Here is a 26,049-nt window from a genome sequence, read left to right as displayed (position 1 = left end):
GGCCGACCGGCACTCACCAGCCCGAGAGGCTTGTCTGCTCACCCGCCGGGCCGGGCGGGCCTGGGAGCTGAGGCTCGGGCTCCAGTCGGAGCGCAGGGAGAGGACTGGGGTGGGCGGCATGAAAACAGCCTGCAGGGGGTTACTGCGCCACGGCTGGCCGGGAGGGAGTCCGGGGAAAAGTCTGGACCTGCCAAAGAGGCAAGAGACTTTTTCTTCCCTCTGTTTCCTGGTGCGCGAGGAGAGGGGATTCAGAGCGCTGCTTCAAAGAGCTCCAGAGACGGGCGCGAGCCGCAGCTAAAAGCGCAGACCCCAGAGACAGGCATGAGACGGTAAGGCTGCTGCTGCCGCCACCAAGAAGCCTGTGTGCGAGCACAGGTCACTCTCCACACCCCTCTTCCGGGGAGCCTGTGCAGCCCGCCACTGCCAGGGTCCCGGGATCCAGGGACAACTTCCCTGAGAGAACGCACGGCGGGCCTCAGGCTGGTGCAATGTTATGCTGGCCTCTGCCGCCGCAGGCTCGCCCTGCACTCCGTGCCCCCCCACCCCCCGCCTGAGTGAGCCAGAGTCCCCGAAGCAGCAGCACCTTTAACCCCGTCCTGTCTGAGCAAAGAACAAACGCCCTCCAGCGAACTACATGCAGAGGCGGGGCCAAATCCAAAGCTGAGCCCCTGGGAGCTGTAAGAACAAAGAAGAGAAAGGGAAGTCTCTCCCAGCAGCCTCAGAAGCAGCGGATTAAAGCTCCACAATCAACTTGATGTACCCTGCATCTGTGGAATACCTGAATAGACAATGAATCATCCCAAATTAAGGAGGTGGACTTTGAGAGCAAGATTTATGGTTTTTTCCCATTTTCCTCTTTTTGTGAGGGTGTAAGTGTATGCTTCTCTGTGAGATTTTGTCTGTATAGCTTTGCTTCCACCATTTGTCCGAGGGTTCTATCAGTCTGTTGTTTTTTTAATAATTTTTTTTCTTAATAATTACTTTTTAGTAACTTTGTTTTATTTTACTTTATCTTTGTTCTTTCTTTCCTTCCTTCCCTCCTTTAGATAATGAATCATCCCAAATTGAGGAGGTGGACTTTGAGAGCAAGATTCATGATTTTTTTCCCCTTTTCCTCTTTTTGTGACTGTGTATGTGTATGCTTCTGTGTGAGATTTTGTCTGCATAGCTTTGCTTCCACCATTTGTCCCAGGATTCTATCCGTCCGTTTTTGTTTGTTTTTTCTCTTAATAATTATTTTTTATTTTAATAACTTTATTATATTTTATTTTATTTTACTTTATCTTTTCTTCTTTTTTCCTTCCTTCCCTCCTTTCCCTCCTTCCTTCCCTCCCTCCCTCCTTTTTCTTTCTTGCTTCCTTCCTTCCTTCCTTTCTACTTCTACTAATACTTTCTAATTTTTCTTCTCAGCCATGTGGATGAAAGGCTCTTTCTTGGTGCTGCAGCCAGGAGTCAGTGCTTTGCCTCTGAGGTGGGAGAGCCAACTTCAGGACACTGGTCCACAAGAGACCTCCCAGCTCCACATAATATCAAACAGCGAAAATCTCCCAGAGATTTCCATCTGAACACCAGCACTCAGCTTCACTCAACGACCACCAAGCTACAGTGCTGGACACCCTATGCCAAAAAACTAGCAGGACAGGAACACAACCCCACCCATTAGCAGAGAGGCTGCCCCAAATCGTAATAAGTCCACAGACACCCCAAAACACACCACCAGACGTGGACCTGCCCACCAGAAAGACAAGACCCAGCCTCATCCACCAGAACACAGGCACTAGTCCCCTCCACCAGGAAACCTACACAACCCACTGAACCAACCTTAGCCACTGGGGACAGACACCAAAAACAACGGGAACTACGAACCTGCAGCCTGAAAAAAGGAGACCCCAAACACAGTAAGATAAGCAAAATGAGAAGACAGAAAAACACACAGCAGATGAAGGAGCAAGATAAAAACCCACCAGACCTAACAAATGAAGAAGAAACAGGCAGTCTACCTGAAAAAGAATTCAGAATAATGACAGTAAAGATGATCCAAAATCTTGGAAATAGAATAGACAAAATGCAAGAAACATTTAACAAGGACCTAGAAGAACTAAAGATAAACAATGATGAACAACACAATAAAAGAAATCAAAAATACTCTAGCAGAATAACTGAGGCAGAAGAACAGATAAGTGACCTGGAAGATAAAATACTGGAAAGAACTACTGCAGGGCAGAACAAAGAAAAAACAATGAAAAGAACTGAGGACAGTCTCAGAGACCTCTGGGACAACATTAAACACACCAACATTCAAATTATAGGGGTTCCAGAAGAAGAAGAGAAAAAGAAAGGGACTGAGAAAATATTTGAAGAGATTATAGTTGAAAACTTCCCTAATATGGGAGAGGAAATACTTAATCAAGTCCAGGAAGCACAGAGAGTCCCATACAGGATAAATCCAAGGAGAAATACGCCAAGACACATATTAACCAAACTGTCAAAAATTAAATACAAAGAAAACATATTAAAAGCAGCAAGGGAAAAACAACAAATAACACACAGCGGAATCCCTGTAAGGTTAACAGCTGATCTTTCAGCAGAAACTCTGCAAGCCAGAAGGGACTGGCAGGACATATTTAAAGTGATGAAGGAGAAAAACCTGCATCCAAGATTACTCTACCCAGCAAGGATCTCATTCACATTTGATGGAGAAATTAAAACCTTTACAGACAAGCAAAAGCTGAGAGAGTTCAGCACCACCAAACCAGCTCTACAACAACTGATAAAGGAACTTCTCTAGGCAAGAAACACAAGAGAAGGAAAAGACCTACAATAACGAACCCAAAACAACTAAGAAAATGGGAATAGGAACATACATATCGATAATTACCTTAAATGTAAATGGACTAAATGCTCCCACCAAAAGACACAGATTGGCTGAATGGATACAAAAACAAGACCCATATATTTGCTGTCTCCAAGAGACCCACTTCAGACCTAGAGACACATACAGACTGAAAGTAAGGGGATGGAAAAAGATATTTCATGCAAATGGAAACCAAAAGAAACCTGGAGTAGCAATTCTCATATCAGACAAAATAGACTTTAAAATAAACACTATTAGAACAGACAAAGAAGGACACTACATAATGATCAAGGGATTGATCAAAGAAGAAGATACAACAATTGTAAATATTTATGCACCCAACATAGGAGCACCTCAATACATAAGGCAAAAACTAACAGCCATAAAAGGGGAAATCGACAGTAACACATTCATAGTAGGGGACTTTAACACCCCACTTTCACCAATGGACAGATCATCCAAAATGAAAATAAATAAGGAAGCACAAGCTTTAAATGATATGTTAAACAAGATGGACTTAATTGATATTTATAGGACATTCCATCCAAAAACAACAGAATACACATTTTTCTCTACTGCTCATGGAACATTCTCCAGGATAGATCATATCTTGGGTCACAAATCAAGCCTTGGTAAATTTCAGAAAACTGAAACTGTATCAAGTATCTTTTCCGACCACAACGCTATGAGACATCAATTACAGGAAAAGATATGTAAAAAATACAAACACATGGAGGCTAAACAATACACTACTTAATAACGAAGTGATCACTGAAGAAATCAAAGAGGAAATAAAAAAATACCTAGAAACAAATGACAATGGAGACACGACGACCCAAAATCTATGGGATGCAGCAAAAATAGTACTAAGAGGGAAGGTTATAGCAATAAAATCCTATCTTAAGAAACAGGAAACATCTCGAATAAACAACCTAACCCTGCAACTAAAGCAATTAGAGAAAGAAGAACAAAAAAGCCCCAAGGTTAGCAGAAGGAAAGAAATCATAAAAATCAGATCAGAAATAAATGAAAAAGAAATGAAGGAAATTATAGCAAAGATCAATAAAACTAAAAGCTGGTTCTTTGAGAAGATAAACAAAATTGATAAACCATTAGCCAGACTCATCAAGAAAAAAAGGGAGAAGACTCAAATCAATAGAATTAGAAATGAAAAAGAAGTAACAACTGACACTGCAGAAATACAAAGGATCATGAGCGATTACTACAAGCAACTCTATTCCAATAAAATGGACAACCTGGAAGAAATGGACAAATGCTTAGAAAGGCACAACCTGCGAAGACTGAATCAGGAAGAAATAGAAAATGTGAGTAGACCAATCACAAGCACTGAAATTGAAACTGTGATTAAAAATCTTCCAACAAACAAAAGCCCAGTACCAGATGGCTTCACAGGCGAATTCTATCAAACATTTAGAGAAGAGCTAACACCTATCCTTCTCAAACTCTTCCAAAATATAGCAGAGGGAGGAATACTCCCAAACTCATTCCACGAGGCCACCATCACCCTGATACCAAAACCAGACAAGGATGTCACAAAGGAAGAAAACTACAGGCCAATATCACTAATGAACATAGATGCAAAAATCCTCAACAAAATACTAGCAAACAGAATCCAACAGCACATTAAACAGATCATACACCATGATCAAGTGGGGTTTATTCCAGGAATGCAAGGATTCTTCAATATATGAAAATCAATCAACGTGATACACCATATTAACAAAGTGAAGGAGAAAAACCATATGATCATCTCAATAGATGCAGAGAAAACTTTTGACAAAATTCCACACCCATTTATGATAAAAACCCTGCAGAAAGTAGGCACAGAGGAAACTTTCCTCAAAATAATAAAGGCCATATATGACAAACCCACAGCCAACATCGTCCTCAATGGTGAAAAACTGAAAGCATTTCCACTAAGATCAGGAACAAAACAAGGTTGCCCACTCTCACCACTCTTATTCAACATAGTTTTGGAAGTTTTAGCCACAGCAATCAGAGAAGAAAAGGAAATAAAAGGAATCCAAATCAGAAAAGAAGAAGTAAAGCTGTCACTATTTGCAGATGACATGATACTATACATAGACAATCCTAAAGATGCTACCAGAAAACTACTAGAGCTAATCAACAAATTTGGTAAAGTAGCAGGATACAAAATTAATGCACAGAAATCCCTGGCATTCCTATACACTAATGATGAAAAATCTGAAAGTGAAATCAGAAAACACTCCCATTTACCACTGCAACAAAAAGAATAAAATATCTAGGAATAAACCTACCTAAGGAGACAAAAGACCTGTATGCAGAAAATTATAAGACACTGATGAAAGAAATTAAAGATGATACAAATAGATGGAGAGATATACCATGTTCTTGGATTGGAAGAATCAACATTGTGAAAATGACTCTACTACCCAAAGCAATCTACAGATTCAATGCAATCCCTATCAAACTACCACTGGCATTTTTCACAGAAGTAGAACAAAAAATTTCACAATTTGTATGGAAACACAAAAGACCTGAATAGCCAAAGCAATCTTGAGAATGAAAAACGGAGCTGGAGGAAGCAGGCTCCCTGACTTCAGACTATACTACAAAGCTACAGTAATCAAGACAGTATGGTACTGGCACAAAAACAGAAAGATAGATCAATGGAACAGTTTAGAAAGCCCAGAGATAAACCCACGCACATATGGTCACCTTATCTTTGATAAAGGAGGCAGGAATGTACAGTGGAGAAAGGACAGCCTCTTCAATAAGTGGTGCTGGGAAAACTGGACAGGCACATGTAAAAGTATGAGATTAGATCACTCCCTAACACCATACACAAAAATAAGCTCAAAATGGATTGAAGACCTAAATATAAGACCGGACACTATAAAACTCTTAGAGGAATATATAGGCAGGACACTCTATGACATAAATCACAGCAAGATCCTCTTGATCCACCTCCTAGAGAAATGGAAATGAAAACAAAAATAAACAAATGGGACCTAATGAAACTTCAAAGCTTTTGCACAGCAAAGGAAACCATAAACAAGACCAAAAGACAACCTTCAGAATGGGAGAAAATATTTGCAAATGAAGCAACTGACAATGGATCAATCTCCAAAATTTATAAGCAGCTCATGCAGCTTAATAACAAACAACCCAATCCAAAAATGGGCAGAAGACCTAAATAGACATTTCTCCAAAGAAGATATACAGACTGCCAACAAACACATGAAAGAATGCTCAATTTCATTAATCATTAGAGAAATGCAAATCAAAAATACAATGAGATATCATCTCACACCAGTCAGAATGGCCATCAACAAAAAATCTATAAACAATAAATGCTGGAGAGGGTGTGGAGAAAAGGGAACCCTCTTGCACTGTTGGTGGGAATGTAAATTGATACACCCACTGTGGAGAACAGTATGGAGGTTCCTTAAAAAACTACAAATAGAGCTACCATATCACCCAGCAATCCCACTACTGGGCATATACCCTGAGAAAACCATAATTCAAAAAGAGTCATGTACCAAAATGTTCGCTGCAGCTCTATTTACAGTAGCCCGGAGATGGAAACAAGTGTCCATCATCGGATGAATGGATAAAGAAGACGTGGCACATATATACAATGGAATATTACTCAGCCATAAAAGGAAACGAAATTGAGCTATTTGTAATGAGGTGGATAGACCTAGAGTCTGTCATACCGAGTGAAGTAAGTCAGAAAGAGAGAGACAAATACCGTATGCTAACACATATATATGGAATTTAAGGAAAAAAAATGTCATGAAGAACCTAGGGGTAAAACAGGAATAAAGACACAGACCTACTAGAGAATGGACTTGAGGATATGGGGAGGGGGAAGGGTAAGCTGTGACAAAGCGAAAGAGAGGCATGGATATATATACACTACCAAACGTAAGGTAGATAGCTAGTGGGAAGCAGCCGCATAGCACAGGGAGATCAGATCGGTGCTTTGTGACCGCCTGGAGGGGTGGGATAGGGAGGGTGGGAGAGAGGGAGACGCAAAAGGGAAGAGATATGGGAACATATGTGTGTGTATATATATATATATATATAACTGATTCATTTTGTTGTAAAGCAGAAACTAACACACCATTGTAAAGCAATTATACTCCAATAAAGATGTTTAAAAAAGAAAGAAAGAAAGAAAGAACAACACAGAAACCATAGAAAAATGTATTAGGATAGAAAGTATTTGAGGGTTCTTGCTTTCTTTTTATAAACCCAGCGGCTATTTAAAGTAATTGTCTCAAACTCTAAACCTATTTCTCAAACCTATTTGAACTTTGTATTAGACAATATGGGGATATGAACTTCAGTAAGAGATTCCATCCATCTTTTATCCTGAAAGAACGATAGATATTAGAGTATATTATTCACTACTGTGAAAATCACCAAGCAGCACGCTATTAGGTCAGCTTGAGTCCATCAGTGATTCTATAAAAATGACATGACCAAGCCACTAAAGTGAGAAAACTCCCATTTCTTAAAGAAGGCAGATATTTGGAAATGAATCATGTAGTCTGTATACATAGATGCAAGTTTGGCAAATTCAGAAGAACTAGACTTACTGGGTAAGTGGTAAATGTCTTAATATTCAAAATTTCACATGGCTTCTTTATTACTGAGACCTTATTATTATGAAAATCCATTCCTTCCTATAACCACAGGCAAGGTTTCTGGCACAAGTTCAGTACAAAAACATCTATAATCATGGATCCATTTTAAGTCATTTTTTAAAATACTGAGGCCCAATAAGACTTGCCCCTTGATTAGAAAGGGAAATGAGAGTTCAAAAATAAGAGACATAAAGAGAAACTTTTTTTTCTATGTAAATGGCCAGTCAGTCCAGTTGTTTATCATACTTGTTTAACTGGTTGACTGGCAGAGTCTAGTAACAGATATTGACGAGAACAGATAGAGTAGCATTACTAGTCACAACCGACTCAGACCAAATAAGTGGAGACTACCATCACAAGAAAAGTGGTAGCTGTATTTTATAAAGACGTGAATATCAGTTGCTAAAAGGAAACTTTTTTACAAACCAAGTTAATTCCTAACAACAGATTAAATTAATAATATAAAGATTTTGATTAAATCAAGCATCTCTGCCATAAAACCTTCAAAACATAAAGCTATAAAACAAAAGATTTTTCAAAACTAATCCATCATTTGCTTCTTAAAAGGAAAGGTTCATTAAAAATACTCACTATTCTTTTTTAAATTTTTAATTTGAAATAATTATAGATTCACAGGTGGTTGCAAAGAAACATACAGGGAGGTTCCATGCACCCTGTCTCCAATGTTAACATCTTACACAACAATAGCACAATTATCAAAAGCAAGAATTTGACACCAATACAATCCGAAGAACTTATTCAGATCTCATCAATTATACATGCTCTCTTTCGTGTGTATGTGTGCACACATGCGCACGTACATCTGACAGTCACATGTGTAGACTGTGTAACATAACTACCACCAGGATCAAGATACTCAACTGCATCATAACAAGATTCCCTGTGTACCCCCTTTATAGCCACTATTCTTTTATAAACAATTAGTTAGCAAAAAAGATCATAGTGTCCTATATTAGCCATCATATCACAAGTAGATACTTTAGTGACTGAGGAGTAGAAAATAACCTTGCATGAGCTTTCTTTTTATTTTGTTAAGTCCTAGGTGAATCCAAGGTTAAGAAAAACAAACAAGTGAGAGCTGGGAAGGTGAGAGGCAGCTCCAAAGGTAGTGGTGTTTGACTATATAACTAGAAAGGGGTAATGGGGACACATTTTCATCAGAGGTTTAGAGACTACCTAGTGTATTCGCCCCAAACGAGGTAGTACAGCGCAGTCTAAATTGCCAAATAGCTTCCTAAAATATACCATATTAGCTAAGAGAGCAAAAGAGAGTTATACAGTTAAGTTTTTAGGAATCAAAAAGGGAAAGCAACAAACTACTTTCATTTCATAGTTGTATATTTAAAACATGCATTTATTAAGTTAAATATATCACGTAATAGTAATACAGATTGTTTAAGCTTACAGGTCTGTTACATAATCCATTTACTCTTAATTAAAATAGTTGGTACTGTAGAATAAGAGATTTTGAAACATACTTGTTGATATTTACTAAGAACATCTAAATGATACCATTAATATGAGACGCTTTTTCAAAATGCAGTGACTAACCAGGGGTAAAAAAAAATTAGCATAAGGTCCTTAAATAATTATTGGTAGTAGTGTATTATAAAAATGAAATTAGTCAATTTCATTTTATTTCATTACTTAATTCGTTTTGTAATTCTCCCAAATCCAATACTTACATTCAAATTTTAGGATCCAGCAACCACTGAGAATCCCAAGCATACATTTCAGGGTGCTTTGAACTGTATCACCAGGAACAATGACATGAGTTACTGGAAAACAAAAAAAAGCAATAAGAGAAACAGAAATGTAAACCGAAATACTTTTTTAACCAGTCTGCTTTTTATAGCCAGTTAGTCTACATTTTATAAACTTATACCTGAATTTTCTTGAAAGGCAACAATTTTTATACTTAGGTATAAGACTTCTTTTATTTAGTTTCATTCTCTATTCTGGCTACCAACATGAAAAACCAGATCATAAACCATATATCTTAAAGCCACAGTAGCCAACACAAATTTTTCTTTTCTATTTCAAATTATAACTAAGGAAGTAAAGCATTACGCTGCATTACAATTTATTTGTCATTAGCAAACTCATAAAATTGCTCTGATGTATTGTTCTGTCTTAAAATAGGTGCAAAGCTTTAAACTTTATATTTCCTAACTAAATTAAGACTTGTAAGTAAGTAGTTTATAACTGTAAAAACATTTTAGAATTATTACCAGATTCAAAGTATATAGTCAGATCCCAATGGTTAAAACATATAAATTATCAAAGGGAGCTCTACAATGGAATTACCCATTTAAAAATTTCTTCAACCAAAAATAAATAAATAAATAAATAATCCTCACCTGTACTGTCAAACTCAGCACATTTTTTAGCCTTAAGAATTGCTGCAAGCTCACTGAGCATTTGCTGTTGTTCTGAAGAAAGTCCACTGCCTATAAGTACAAGAGGCCCATCCCTGCGCTGACCAGTGTTTACCTATCAGTGGAAGAGGAGAGGCCAGTGTTAAAAACATTTAAAGATTAGAGAAAAATTAAACTGACTTTCAATTGATACAAGCTTGGATTTCATTCCTTAGTTTATCTAGTAATTCCCCAAAATTTCCATTGAACCTTAATGCTCAATGCGTTTGAATAACTGTTTTTCTATTTCTTTACCCCCTTCTCCCAATAAAACACTACTTGGGCTAGCTGTCTATACCCAGGATGTCTTCTTTCCTTGATTCTATTTTTTTTTAATAAATTTATTTTATTTTTTATTTATTTGTTTTTGGTTGCATTGGGTCTTCATTGATGCGCGGGGGCTTTCTCTAGTTGCAGCGAGCAGGGGGCTACTCTTTACTGCAGTACACATGCTTGTCATTGCAGTGGCTTGTCTTGTTGCGGAGCACGGGCTCTAGGCGCGTGGGCTTCAGTAGTTGTGGCGCACGGGCTCAGTAGTTGCGGCTCACGGGCTCTAGAACTCAGGCTCAGTAGCTGTGGCGCACGAGCTCAGTTGCTCCGCACGGCATGTGGGATCTTCCCAGACCAGGGATTGAACCTGTGTCTCTGCACTGGCAGGCGGATTCTTAACCACTGTGCCACTAGGAAGTCCCTCCTTGCTTAAATTGGGTCTCTCTAGGGTTTTACAACTTCATTCTGTCACCAGTAAGCACTCCCCCCTTTTTTTAAAGTAACCCAAAATACCCACTTAAAATGATCAATTCTCTAACTCCCCCCCACTAACTTATTCCAATAGAGTTAAAGTCAACTTGGTCTTTTTAATTTAAACCGAGATTACATAAAAAATTAAAGAAAACTAAGACTTCTAGAACAGCACTGATCTCAAAGACAGAAAACAAAATGTTAACACTAAAACAGTTACCTCTCGAAACCAAGAAAGTGAAAACAGACAAAGGAATACCAAAGTTACATCAGGTTCACCAACAGTAGTAAGAGTAAGTCAATGCAGCTTATGAAAAGGGAAGTGATCTAACAAAGACTAATATTTTCATTTTAATAGAAAGACTTAGAACTTACAGAAGACAAAAAAGACAAGAATAAACAGGAGGCACCAATGGATACCGTTAAAGATCAGACATGAAAGATTCAAAGAAGCAACGGGACAGTGTTTTCAATAGCAGCCAACAGAAATTTAATAAATGAAATTGGAGTGAGAGTTAGCCAAAAGCTACCGGAAAAAAGAAAAGCAATGACCCAGCAGATAAGAAAGAAAACATAAATCAGCACTACTGTATTACAAGATAAAAAGCCAAACATAATACTTTAATTTTCAAACACCATACAAAGGGTCCTCCTAAATGTATGAGTGTATATGTATTCTGGACATCTGGGCTCTCAAAAGTTCCACAGAACATGAGTGAAACACTGCAGGTATAGTTCAGCAGTATAGTATAGTTCAACCAGTATAGTTCAGCAAGTAGATTGGAGAAAACTGATATTTAAATATTCATTTCACAAATCTGAGTAGTGATAATTTAATTTATCCAGTCTGATGCTGTACAATATTACACATAAACTGTTGGCTACAACTGTAAACAGATTGATCTCAATAATTCATTCACTCAAAATACATTAAGTAAGATTCTACTATGTATTTAAGTGTGTATTCAAGACATTTTAAAAAAGATTTCTATAAAAAGTTTTTTTAATGGCAATATTCAACACTTAAAAGTTCGGCTTACTGAATTACTTCCTTCTCTAAGGTTCAAGTTGCAAAGGTTTTCCTGGATATGCTGTGCACACACCACACACATACTGACATCACATTTCTGTCCACTTATCTTTCCTATTCACTAAATTATAAGATGAGGTAACCATGCCTAACCTAAACACTGTAAACACTCCATAAGATGAAAATAGTTGTTTACTTTATCAATCATTCAATTGCTATACAATGATAATATTAAAAAACAGCATTTCAAATATTTTTGTCAGTTATACAAATAAGTGCCATAAAATAGCTCTAAATGGAACACATTACTTTTCAATTTATATAACTCCACTTCAGCTAAAGTAGTTCTCTGCACGAAATAACAAATGAAAAGATATCAATTCTAAATATAGCGTATGATACTATTTCCACCAACCTCAGGAAAGCACCAAAGTGGGTCAAGCATTTTCCTATCCAGTTTCTAAATTAGAATAAAAAAGAGAAACTAGCACTAATTTTTCATAGTTAAGGAAAGCTCTTTAAAAAATGAATAAAATTGGGCTTCCCTGGTGACGCAGTGGTTGAGAGTCCACCTGCCGATACAGGGGACACGGGTTCGTGCCCCGGTCCGGGAAGATCCCACATGCCGCGGAGCGGCTGGGCCCGTGAGCCATGACCGCTGAGCCTGCGTGTCCGGAGCCTGTGCTCCACAGCGGGAGAGGCCACAACAGTGAGAGGCCCATGTACCGCATATAAAAAAAAAAAAAAGAATATAATAAAGCAAACAGCTATCAAAGCCACATGTCTGATATGGGGTGGGAGGTGGGAGTAGGGAAGGCATCTGATTTGAGAGTAAGCAGAGGTCTCAGAACCAGGAGTTTCAAAAGATGTTCAGAAAACATCCAAAAGTTTCAATACTCTGCTTTTAGAGAGATTAGATATTATGTACACTGGCATTAAATACACTTTTATTTAAGGAATAATTAGATATGAAACTTTCTCTTAGAAAAATTAGCTATTCTGAATTTATCCAAACTAATGAGTTTACCAATAATAGGACCTGAAAAACTATACAAGGAGTCTAAGGGAGTGAGGAAGCATATGCCATGTGTACATCTGGCTCCCTACATTTGTTCCTGGTGGAGAAAACAGCTCATGCTAAGGACCTGAAATGGGACCGTGTTTGGGGGGGATTCAAGAAACAGCAAGGCAGCCTATGTGGCTGAAAAAGATGAGTGAAAGGGAGTCTGATAGTGGCTGGGGAAGCAGATCCCAGAGCTTGATTTTAATGAGTACACGTAAAGAAACAACCCTTTCAGGGGCTTCCCGGGTGGCGCAGTGGTTGAGAGTCTGCCTGCTGATGCAGGGGACACAGCCGGTCCGGGAGGATCCCACATGCCGCGGAGTGGCTGGGCCCGTGAGCCATGGCCGCTGAGCCTGCGCGTCCGGAGCCTGTGCTCCGCAACGGGAGAGGCCACAGCAGTGAGAGGCCGCGTACCGCAAAAAAAAAAAAAAAAAGAAAGAAACAACCCTTTCAACTTAAGGACATTTTACCATTCATTGTCGTTTCCTTAGCCAACGATCTACCATTAAGATAGTAAATAACGATATTCACAGGCTATGTCCATGTGACATGAAGAAAGTATAGGTTTCTTACATTTAATAAAAACAGGATCGTAATTGGATAGTTGAATTAAAAGGAAGATTGCCACTCTCAGATTCCGATAATACCATAAATATATCTTTATTTTTGACATATCTAAAATAATCCTTTCCCAGATTTTACATAAAAGAAACATTGGCAAATGACAACTTATTTATGTTCTGCCAGCAGAGTTCAAGTCCAAATGAATAAAGTGCCAATTTATAGTTAGGTATGATGGGACTGAATGAATACTGACCTAAGATTTAAGAAATTTAAGTTCTAATTGATCCATTAAAAAAGTTCTTTTTTTCCTATGGCTGGTTAACCCTGGGCAAATCACACTACATCTCAATTTTCTCATTTATAAAATGAGGAAATTAAACTGCTAATTTCTAGGTCTTCCAATTCTATAGATGGGGCACACTTAAAAGGCTTAAGTCTAGAGCAGGACATTAAGAGTTTTCAAAGTATAAGGGTAACCAGCCTGTGAGAGCACCTATGACCACCTCAAATTATAAACACTTTCGGTGACCTCCTTATCTTAAACAATGGGGTCAATCACTATGCCACTACCCTCACTAGACAAGAAGTCTTCTCTGAACAGTTCTAGATCTCAGCTCATCCTTTTCTCTCATTTTCCCCCATCTGGGCAGTTGCTAAGATACAGTGCGTCCACCATCCCTGTCTCTCTAAAAGCCCTCATCTCCTCTCCACACACCTCCTCCTTCCCCCACCACTTGTAGTTCCAGTCCTCACCATTTCACACCTGGATCCCACTTCAATAGCCTCCTACCCAGTCTTCAGTCCCGGCCTGCCCCCAACTACCCCCTGCAGAGTCCCATTCCACTTAGAGACACGCTAAAGGCGCCCCACTAACTGGGGAATAAAGTCTAAACTCCTCCACAGGGAACTCAAGGTCTTGCACAATCTCTTTACCTCCAACTGCTCTTTAACACACCTCATGCTCCTCTAACACTGAACTCTAGTTTCTCAAATTTCTAAGGTCCTTCGTGTCTCTGTTTCTCTGACCAGCTGTCCCTTAGATTTGGCCTGCCATCCCTGCTTCGTACACCTGATTGCAGCAAGCAATCAAAAGCCATTCCTCACTCCCTCCACACTAAGAGAATCCTAATTTTGTTCAGACACCCACTCTTCAAGGACTGACCCTATCTTCAACCGTGATGTATGCCAAAAACAATTGTGTGACCAGTCCTGACCAGTAAGACATAAAGGGCAAGTCCACTGGAAGGCTTCTGGGAAAGGTTTTGGTCCTAACGCTGGACACTGTCACATCTGGAATTGTGGCAATTATCCTGCAGCCACTAGGAAGGAGATTAGTGAGGACAAAGCCACCAAGCGGAGGATGGTGAAGTAGAACAAAAGAAATAATTTGGGTCTTTGGTGCAGCCACGTAATTGCTAAACTAACCAAATTAAGAGCTATCCTATATTGGGATTATCTTTATATAAGATAATATGCTGTCTTTAAGCATTTGAGTGAACGTTTTCGTTACGTGCAGCCACTAGCACTCTTTTAGATACCCTGCTAAAAGTTGTACCTTTAAAGGCTTCCTTAAACACCTTGTCACCTTCTCTTCTAATCCCTCCTAAAGTCAGCTTCTTCCTTCATGATTCTACTGTACATTTTCTATGGCAAGTATTACAAATTCACTGCAGTGTGTAATAATTTTTTTACATCCATATTCCCCACTAAACTAGAGGTTCCTAAGGAACAGGCATTCTTTCCACAAGGCAGTAAATGGCACCACCATCTTCTCCACTATTAATTCTACTCCTTCTCCACACTTTGTATGTAATCCATCCAAAAGTTCTGGTGGCATTAACTCAAAAATACATACTAATCTCATTACTTCTCATAATCTCCACTGCTGTTACCTTAATCCAGGACGGTATCTTTCTCCTGTCACAAAGAAACAGTCCTAAGTGATCTCCCTGCTTCCACTCTTGCTGCCACCCCACGTTTCTTGCTTAAAAAGCAGCTAGAGTGAACTTTCTAAAGCATAAATCAAATCATACCATTCCTTGCTTTAAATCCTATCAATGGTTTCCCATTACTCTTAGACATGCCCTATTCACTAGCAATAATGACCCTCTCTCTAATCTTCAAATACACCAGGGTCATCCACTGAAGGGCCTACATACTTGCTGTTCCCTCTGTTTGGACACTTGTCCTCCAGATATTCACCTGGATGCCCGCTCATCGTCATTCAGGTTTCAGACCAAGTATCGGTTCTTTAAAGGCCCTCCTTGATGACCCAGCTAAAACAGTGTCTTTTTTGGAGCCCCCATTCTCCATTCTGTTACACTCTATAAGATCTGCTTCAAAGCACTCATTTATAAGTTTCCGAAATTATTTTATTAGTTTACATATTTACAGTCTTTTTCTTTCCTAGCTCTCACTAGAACGTAAGCTTCTTGAGAATAAGAGTTCTATCAGTCATATTTATTGCTGTATGAGTGCTGCCTAAAAATATAGAGGGGGCAGGTTAATAAATATTTTTTGATTTATGCTGATTATGTCTTTGAACTTGAATTCACAATAGCTACTACGCAGAAAGTGCTCAATAATTGGTGAATGAAAGCAGTTCGCTAACTGGAAATTTTGTCATTATATTCGTTTTATGACTGATTTCAATAAAATACATAAATTTCCCAAAGCTAAAACCATACTCACTACTGAACAATGGCTAGTTGATGATGATTCATTCTTCTCTGGTAGCAGCAACAGCGATTTCATATTTTCACTGTCTGTATAATCCACAGGCCGCAGACCAAATATGTTACTGGTAAAATAAGCGCAGATGGGTTTAAGTAAATAAAATGTGTGATTTGATTCTTAACTAAATGAATACACTAGTGGAACAACTTTTTCGACTTCCTTAATAATATACAATTTTTACTAAAATAAATGACTCAAGAATTCACATAAGGCATAAGGATCAAGTACCACAAGCTGCTGAATAGAAAAAAGATATAAAATTTCAATTTGACACCAGACCATTATAGGGGGTATTTCTAACTGAATTTATTGTTACTTACACATGAAGTTTTTCACAACTCTGTATTCTTGTGTATTCATATTCATATTTTAAAATATAGCTTCATAATCATTAATCACTATGGGGTGAGATGCTTTCAAATGCAAGTAAAAATCATTTACTGTAGCTATTATAGGCTCCATAGTCTATATAAACAAATACAGAAATTAGATAAATTCACAAGACAGGAATTTAGATCCACTAGAAGGAAAACTATGCCACATGACAATTTAATAAAGTAGTAAACAGGGCACTTTTTAAATTAATTTTACTATGTATGTACACTATAATCTACAATAATCACAGCCATCACAGAGCAAACTGACGTGCTGCAGAGAACATGCTGACGCAGAATTCCCAGCATGCACTAATTCACGAGTCACAGAATATTATACTGGAAGAGACCTCAGAAACATCGTACAATGGTTATTTCATAGATTAGAAAACAGAGAGAAAGGTTCCAATGACTTGACAAGGTCACATTTTCCTTCTATTCATTCCAACAATATTCCATATTGCCCATGACTAGTCTTCCAATCATAAATAAATTGTTAAAACTACAGCACCATGTCTATTATTCCACTTCTTTACATATGGTTTCAAAATGATTTTAATTTATTATACCATGGCAGAAAATTTTTCTAAAATGAACATTTCTTTTAAAATTTTCTGTTTTTTTAAGATTACATGGTATCTATATAATGGTCATTAATGTTCATGTAAAAAAATGCAGTGTGGGGGCTTCCCTGGTGGCGCAGTGGTTGAGAGTCCACCTGCCGATGCAGGGGACACGGGTTCGTGCCCCGGTCCGGGAAGATCCCACATGCTGCGGAGAGGCTGTGCCCGTGAGCCATGGCGGCTGAGCCTGCGCGTCCAGAGTCTGTGCTCCCGTAAGAACCAATGAGATATAAGGTCTGCACAGAGCTCAGTGGGGCAAAAGCAGAGGAAAGAAAATAGGAAGAACTTAAAAGCCTGGTGAAGCTGCTTAGATGTGAAAGGAGAAAGAATAAAAGGAGGTACAGAAGTAGAATGAGTCTCCCAGCAGAGAGTAGCGAAGGCCTTCTGCGAAGGCGTTGAAGTGAGCTAGTGTGGCAAATGAGAAACACCAAAAAATTTAAAACCAAAGAGAAGAGCAAGAAAGACAGAAGAGAAGAAGGAGGAGAAAGACAGAAAGAGAAGAGAGAGAATGCACAGAAGAATGGGGTGTTCTGGAAATGTAAGCTGTGACCAGAAACAAAAAGGATGGTACTGAAGACGTGGACTGTCTCCTTAGGGCACAAGAAACCCTGAACAGCTCCCTAGATGGTTGTAAGCAGAAGGGATATCATCAATAGAGGCAGGGTAGCTAAGAGCTAGAGTTACACAATCAGATGGCCTGAATTTAGATTCCAGCTCTGCCACTCAATAGTTGTATGACTTTAGAGGTATTTAACCTCCTATGCCTCTGTTTCCTCATCTGTAAAACGAGAATACAACCTACTTCGTCGGATTAATATATGTAAGGACCAAGTGAATTAATGTATCAAAAGCACTTAAAACAGTGCGTGGCAGATAGTAAGTGCTCAATAATTCCTTGCTATTAATATTAACAGATTGGCATTTGGGGGGAGACAGATACAAAATGAAGATATAGGAACATAAGTTACATCTCCAGTGTTGACCTCTTCTCTTTATTTTCTCCAATTTTATGACATACTTCATGTATGCTTTGTAATGACAATTTAGATATACACTAAAGGGAAGGACAGAAACCTGGTTTCTTAGCAACATTAAAATAGGAGTAGATTTATGTTTTCCTATATGGTACAACATAAAAGATAAAAAGTATGAATGTACAATGTAAAGATAAAAAGTATAAACTAGATGACTCTGAAAAGTCCTTTCCTCACTAGGATTCTTTTTAATCACTAAGGCTAATAAAAAGGAAGTTTAACACTTCAGCATTTTTTCAGGAGTTTAACATTTTGGCTTTACCCCAAAGGTAGAGTTCAGAATACAGTATAGCACTTCAATGTCCTCTTCCCCTCAAGAATGATAGCATAGACACCCGCCTACAACTGTGCCCAAGATGAGTTTTACCACCAGTAGAAGGGGAGAAGGAGAGATGGGCAAATTTAAACTTGCACTTGCACATATAGATCATTCAATCCCAAACACACATGCAAAAAGGCTTTTTTACTAATGCTAAACCTATCATGCATGACAGACTACCAAGAGGGTCCATGATGAAATCCTTTATGAACAACTATGAAATTGCAAACATAGATTTTAAGTTTTCAAGTCACTTGAATTGCGGCGAAGCAAGAAAAAGCAGAGAAATTCAAAAGAGCAACATGTTTTTTTAAACGCTATAAAACATAAATTATCTGTTACAGATTAATTTTTTAAACATTAACTAGGGCAGTGGAATAATTAGTAAGTCCAATGGTCTATATACTATTTTCTAATTAAGAATTCTACATCCTTGCAAGGAAAACTCTGTTAATAGCAGACCAAGTAACAAATCCTAAACTCTGTATTTCTGTTAAAAAAAAAAAAAAATAGTTCTGATGTGACTGGAATAGCTTTGGTTTTAAGTTCACACTGGGATGCACAGAAGGCAGTGCAGATGGATAGCCAATGAGGTTTTGAACAGTTATCAATATAAATATTCTTGAGCAACAAAAAAGTATAGAAGATATGAACCTTATTCTCACATCTGAAGTTAATATAGAACAAATTTTCCTTCTTAGGAAATGGACTCTCATTTTAGTCCTTAAGAAGTAAATTTCTCATGCAAAACACAAGTAAATTCAGAGTTAAATGAATTAACACTGTATTCAAATGTAAGAGGCATTTAAAAAATGCCAAAGTTTGCACAGCAAAAGCTCAAAGCACATAAGAAATTACTCTAAGCAAAATGTGACTTTAAGAAAACAGTAAAGTATTAGAATATTAAAATTAAATCAAAATAAAAGACAAAGTCAGAAGTACACATATGGCCTCAGATAAAACTATAAAATACGTAAACTTTGTATTATAGTCCACAGGGACGATTTCAGAATAAATTTAATGGGATAACAAAAAGTCCATTTCTCTTTAGTTCCTGCACTCTATTATTAATATATTAGTATTTCAGAGTGATAACAACTAGTAACCAAATTGAGAGAGATCTCCAAATATTATACAGTATGAAAGTTATCAAAATAAATAATGTTATATCAGGTTGGAGACAAGGGACAGGGGATGGAAAACAGGAGGCAGGGTGGGAATTATTTCTGTAAGATACTCCATTCACATCCCCCAGACCAGAGAAGGTGGAAAGCATCCTGATTATGTTTAAGAAGCTGTAAGTATGATTTTCATATCAAAATCTGAGGGCAAAAAATGAAACCTAAAAAACAAACCATTCTAACTTACACCTATAGATGCAAAAGTCTTAAATAAAACCCTAGCAAACTAATGTAAAGTATTTGTTTAAAGAATAACACAATACACTAAGTCGTTTATCCCAGGCATGTAACATGGTGTAATATTTTTAAATGTGTTAATGACATCAACAGGCAAAAAGTCTAAGATCATCTCAAAATCACTTAATAAAATAAAATACAGTCTTGTTTAAAAATGGTAAAATAACTGGGAGGAAGTTTTTTTTTTTTTTAATTGAAGTATAGTTGATTTACAATGTTGTGCTATTTTCTGGTATATAGCAAAGTGATTCAGTTATACATACATATATACACATATATATGTGTATTTTTTTCATACTCTTTTCCACCATGGTTTATTATAGGATATTGAATACAGTTCCCTGTGCTATACAGTAGGACTTTGTTGCTTATCTATTTTATTTATAGTGGTTTGTATCTGTTAATCCCAAACTCCTAATTTATCCCTTCCCCATCCCCTTTCCCCTTTGGTAACGATAAGTTTGTTTTCTATGTCTGTGGGTCTGTTTCAGTTTTGTAAATAAGTTCATTTGCATCATATTTGAGCTTCCATATAAAAGTGATATTATATGGTATTTGTCTTTTTCTGTCTGACTTACTTCACTTAGTATGATAATCTCTAGGTCCATCCATGTTGCTGCAAATGGCATTATTTCATTCTTTTTCATGGCTGAGTAATATTCCATTGTATTTATACGTATACCACCTCTTTTTTATCAATTCCTGTCAATGGACGTTTAGGTTGATTCCATGTCTTGGCTATTGTAAGCAGTGCTGCAATGAACATCAGGGTGCATGCAGCCTTTCGAATTATGGTTTTCTCCAGGTGTATACCCAGGAGTGGGATTCCTGGATCACATGGCAGCTCTATTTTTAGTTTTTTAAGGAGTCTCCATACTGTTTTCCATAGCAGCTGCACCAATTTACATTCCCATCAACAGTGTAGGAGGGTTCCCTTTTCTCCACACCCTCTCCAGCATTTATTACTTGTAGACTTTTTGATGGTGGCCATTCTGACCAGTGTGAGGTGGCAGGTACCTCACTGTGGTTTTGATCTGCATTTCTCTAATAATTAGTGATATGGGTACCTTTTCATGTGCCTGTTGGCCATCTGTATGAGAAGATCTTTATTTTTAATATTGATTTTAATAGTGACTTATAAACCTACAGTCACTACTTTTTAAAAATGAGAATAAAACAAGCATGCCAACTATCAATACTATTTTATTGTTCTGGAAGCTGTGACAAAGGCAGTAAGAAATAAAAGTTAATAAATGACCATTAAATCCTTCAAATTAGGTGTTGGCTAGGTATAAGAGAAACATACCAAAATCAACAGCTTTCCTCTATATCAGGAATAACAAGTTTTATTTATTAACAGAATATCCACTTCACCAGGGCAACAAAAGGCTCAAATACCTAGGAAAATCTCAATAAATAGTTAGTTCCATGGGTATACAAACACACATATATAAAACAGATTAAAAACTTGACTAAGATGTATAACAGAAGACTTAAACAAACAGAGAAACATACCATGGTCCTGAGTGAGAAATCAACTTTATTAATCCACTATTATCTATACACTTACCCAATTTTAATCAAAATCATAATAGGATATTCTTGAAACTTAACATAGTAAACCAAACTTCATGTGAAGGAATAAGTTGATAAAAACAGCCAATTCCCCCTCCACCCCCCACTGCTACTGTCACGACTTTAATTCAGACTCTCATCACTTGTCCCCTAGATTACTGGACACACCTCTTCACTGAACTTCCTGCCCAGTGTGGAGGTGAAAGTTTTCAACTTAAAATTTGAACTCTAGGGCTTCCCTGGTGGCACAGTGGTTGGGAGTCCGCCTGCCGATGCAGGGGACGCGGGTTCGTGCCCCGGTCCGGGAAGATCCCACATGCCGTGGAGCGGCTGGGCCCATGAGCCATGGCCGCTGAGCCTTCGCGTCCAGAGCCTGTGCTCCGCAACGGGAGAGGCCACAGCAGTGAGAGGCCCGCGTACCACAAAAAAAAAAAAAAATTTGAACTCTTCAGCACACAAGGCCTTTCACTGCTTCTGCCCACCTTCTCTGGCCTCTCATCTCATCCTCCTCCCTCCCTTCATTCCAGTCTTGTATCAGCTCCTAGAAGTGAACCAACAAGCAGTCTGGCCGTAGTACCTTAGCACCCATCATCCTCTTTCTGAAAAGCCCATCCTCCTATTCTTTTTCTTCAAATTCAGCTGAAGTGCTACTTCCTCTAGAAAGCCTTTCATGACATCCTTTAGTCATATTTCTAGCCCCTACCCTGGATTTTCATAGAATCTTGGGGCATTGAGCTATGAAGGCCTGTATCATACTGTTCTGTAACCACTAATATAACTGTCTGTTCACTCCTACTAGAATACAAGTAGTAGGTAAAACAACTGGGGAGGTTTAAGAAGTAAAGGGAGTGATGGAGAAGAGAATGAGAAAATCTAACAGCATTTCATTGGAAACCCAGGAAAAGAAGGCATCTAAGTAGAAAGAAGACTTCAACTTTGAGATAATAAAGGTTGCCAAAATGTCTGTTCTAGAGCTAAAGAATGTCATTTAGAAATTTAGAATAAGCAAGAGGACCCTACTTATCTACAACTTCAATTAGTCAAAGTACCAAGCCCTAAAGAAGGAAAGATAAAAGAATAGTTTTTGCCCTTTCTTCTACTACTTTCTTCTACTCTAAGAGTAGGGAGAAGGTCTCTACTCTTCTCCCAGGGATGGAAAGAGTCTAGTCCTGGTTATTGAGAAAAGAGATACATTAAGAGTAACAGAGAGGGCTCCCCTGGTGGTGCAGTGGTTGAGAGTCCACCTGCCGATGCAGGGGACACGGGTTCGTGCCCCGGTCCGGGAGGATCCCACATGCCGCGGACCGGCTAGGCCCGCGGGCCATGGCCGCTGAGCCTGCGCGTCCAGAGCCTGCGCTCTGCGACGGGAGAGGCCCGCATACTGCAAAAAAAAAAAAAAAAAAAAAAAAAAAAAAAGAGTAACAGAGAAAAAAAGAAAAGCGTGTTTGCCAACTCAGAGTCTGGAGTCTGAGATATTAATGGCTTAAAAGGAACAAGAGGGCTTCCCTGGTGGCGCAGTGGTTGAGAGTCCGCCTGCCGATGCAGGGGACACGGGTTCGTGCCCCGGTCTGGGAAGATCCCACATGCCGCGGAGCGGCTGGGCCCGTGAGCCATGGCCGCTGAGCCTGCGCGTCCGGAGCCTGTCCTCCGCAACGGGAGAGGCCACAACAGTGAGAGGTCCGCGTAACACATAAAAAAAAAAAAAAAAAAAAAAAGGAACAAGAACTTCAGGCAAAAAAAAAAGAGTAGTAAGAACCCTATATAGTCCCCATGCCCCGCTCCCCATGCTCTCCTTAAGGGATGGAGGAAGGCACAGGAACAAACTCCACCTATTCTCACCTGCCAAGTACTTAACTCTAGAAAGACAATAGATAGAACACTGGCAGAAAGAAAAATGGACCTTAAAAATGCCAAGGCTGGAGGAATTACTTTGGGAAATTATTTTGTGATCCCACAAAAGGTAACATGGGTGCCTAATGGGCAAGAGACTACCATTCTGCTCAGGGAGCACATATCATTTACTCTGACATCTACCAGGAACCCATTCCACCGGCCTAGACAAGGTGCAGCTTACGGAAACTTGGTTTTAGACATTCTCTTCACAATTATAGTCAAGTTGGGAGCAGAGGGTAGCAATTCCTATTCTCAGCTCATCAGCCCCTTTTATCAGGAGAGGAAAAAATATTACCATCTTTTTATGCATTCGAACACTTACTAATTCACTCTACAAATAAACAGACTACGTTAGGCACTCGGCAGGGCCTGGGAGAGCAGGCACGATCCCTGGTACCTAGAGCATACTACCTAATGAGAAGATAGTAAGAGGCAGGTGCACTACCACCTCTGGTCTATGACTGGGAGGAAGCGTCACATACAGACAAAGGATTCGGGAAAGCCAGCCAGAAAGAAATGATACCTAAGATGAAACCCAAAGAATGAGAAACTGACCACCAAAAACGAATACTCCAGACAAAGGGAAAGCATATTTAAAGGTTAGGAAGCAAAACAGCTTGGTACCTTTTAAGGAAATAAAACTTTAGAAATGCTAGTGCGAAAAAAAAGGCTGAAGGAGAAGGGGGACAGGGGGAACTGTGGAGAGACGGGGCTGGAAGGATGAGGAGAGCCAGACTGTCTGGGTCCCTACAAACCATGTTCTAAAGTCTGACTTTTATTTTAAAAACATTAAGAGGTGCCAGTGAAGGGTTTTAAGCAAGTAAGTCATTTGACCAGAATTGCATATTTTTAAAGTTCTTGGGCTGCTTTATGAAAAGTAATCTGAAAAGGAAACCAGTTAGTAAATGGCAAAGCCAATCAGGTCAACAACAACTACCACAAAATAAAACAGAAAGCAGAAAACACAGAAAATACTTAAGTATAATGACCAGTAGTCCACAAAATAAGGATGTTTAGAAACAGCTCCCCCACCTGTTATACCCTAGATTAAATCGACTCTTGCATTTGCCCTATAGTTGCCTTATTATCCTCTATCCAACATCATTCCCAACTTCTGTCACCAAATAAACCTTCCTTCCCTACTATCCTAATTATGTCAACCAGCTCTCTGGAATGCAGTAGCCACTTGGCATATGTGACTATTTAAATTAATTAAAATACATTTTAAAATTTATTTCCTCAGTAGCAATAGCCACATTTCAAGTGTTGAATAGTAACAGATGTCTAGTAGCTACTGAGTGCCCAGCACAGATATGGAGCATTTTCATGAGTGCAGAAAGATCTACTGGACAGTGCTGGGCTATCGATGTACCTAAAACTGCCACTTCACTATGTAAGCCTACTGAGAACAGCACAGCTATCTGAGAAGGCACCTGTGAAAGCGGACCCGCTCACTGTCTCAGGCCCTCACCTTGTGTATTAATGAGCTTCACGATGTAGTGAAGAATCATGGTGCACACACCATAAGACAGGCCCTGTGTTTTGGCTCATTAATCCTCACTATGCTCTGAAGAAATAGAAAAGCAGCCGGCATCACCCATGCTTTATAGGTAAGGACACCAAGGCACAGAAACTAACCTGCCTGAGGCTATAAAGTCAATAAGGGAGCCACAAATAAAAGCTGGAATCCCTAATGCCCTGACTAGTCCTCCATTCATGAGAGTAGTCACGGCTGATTTAAGAACCCATGAATAGAAACTATTCTGTTTCACCTGACCCAAGCAACCACTTGCTCTATCAAATGGATTGCTATGCCCACAGGAGGGTCATATCTGTTAGATATGTATATATATGTATACACACACACATAAATACACACTGTGTATGTAAAAAAACAGAAAAACTGAAAAATATAAGATATGTATTCCCTGAGCTTGCCCTATCTTATTACATGTGATGGGAAATAAAGGATATTAAAAACACCTACAGGGGCTTCCCTGGTGGCGCAGTGGTTGAGAGTCCGCCTGCCAATGCAGGGGACATGGGTTCATGCCCCGGTCCGGGAAGATCCCACATGCCGCAAAGCAGCTGGGCCCGTGAGCCATGGCCGCTGGGCCTGCGCGTCCGGAGCCTGTGCTCCGCAACAGGAGAGGTCACACAGTGAGAGGCCCATGTACCGAAAAAAGAAAAACCACATATCAAAACTAACAGCACCAAGGTATGGTATATTCCTGTGTTATTAACTTGTTTTTCAGTTACATTATATGATTACCTATAAAAAAAAATTACAACCTAGAAGCTCTGCATTTTGTAATCCTTATTTGCCTCTGTAACCAGCGTTAAGTCCTGACTTTTGTGTGCTCCTTCCAAACCTGTAGAAGTAATGCTGGCACAGAGAGGCAATACTTGCATTTTCATTTCAACTACCTCATTAACTGAAAAGAGTAAAATAATATATAGGGAGACATGAACCAAGTTAGAGATTAAAGATATAAAATCCACATACAGCATTTGCTTGTGACACTCTTGACAACAGCAATTTTAAAATGCAGCCGCCAGCATTCACTAATGTGTCTCTCTGCCCTAACACTGCAAAACAATTTACCCAGAGCTCATTTGAATGATGTAAAAAAATCTAAGAAATAATTTGACTGCACTTGCCTAACATCTGAATTCTTACACATTTTAACTGTGGTTACACTAAATATGCAAAAAAAAAAAGGAGAAAA

The 26,049-nt window shown here is 38.8% G+C and overlaps 1 protein-coding gene across 2 annotated transcripts in view; it reads right to left on the bottom strand.

Moving 5' to 3' along the window:
• The window catches only part of BARD1 (BRCA1 associated RING domain 1), an 86,718-nt gene that overhangs the window by 11,263 nt on the left and 49,406 nt on the right, over positions 1-26,049 (bottom strand). For both annotated transcript variants that reach the window (XM_032638538.1, XM_032638540.1), the window contains 3 exons: positions 16,040-16,148; positions 9,894-10,026; positions 9,219-9,311 (listed from right to left, as the gene is read on the bottom strand). In XM_032638538.1, coding sequence (XP_032494429.1) covers positions 9,219-9,311; positions 9,894-10,026; positions 16,040-16,148 — 335 coding nt within the window. The remainder of the gene's footprint in view (positions 1-9,218; positions 9,312-9,893; positions 10,027-16,039; positions 16,149-26,049) is intronic.

The sequence above is a fragment of the Phocoena sinus genome, chromosome 7, assembly GCF_008692025.1.
Source record: "Phocoena sinus isolate mPhoSin1 chromosome 7, mPhoSin1.pri, whole genome shotgun sequence".
Classification (NCBI taxonomy): Eukaryota; Metazoa; Chordata; class Mammalia; order Artiodactyla; family Phocoenidae; genus Phocoena; species Phocoena sinus.
The sequence above is the reverse complement of the archived record's forward strand: the minus strand, read 5'-3'. Positions and strand labels throughout refer to the sequence as shown.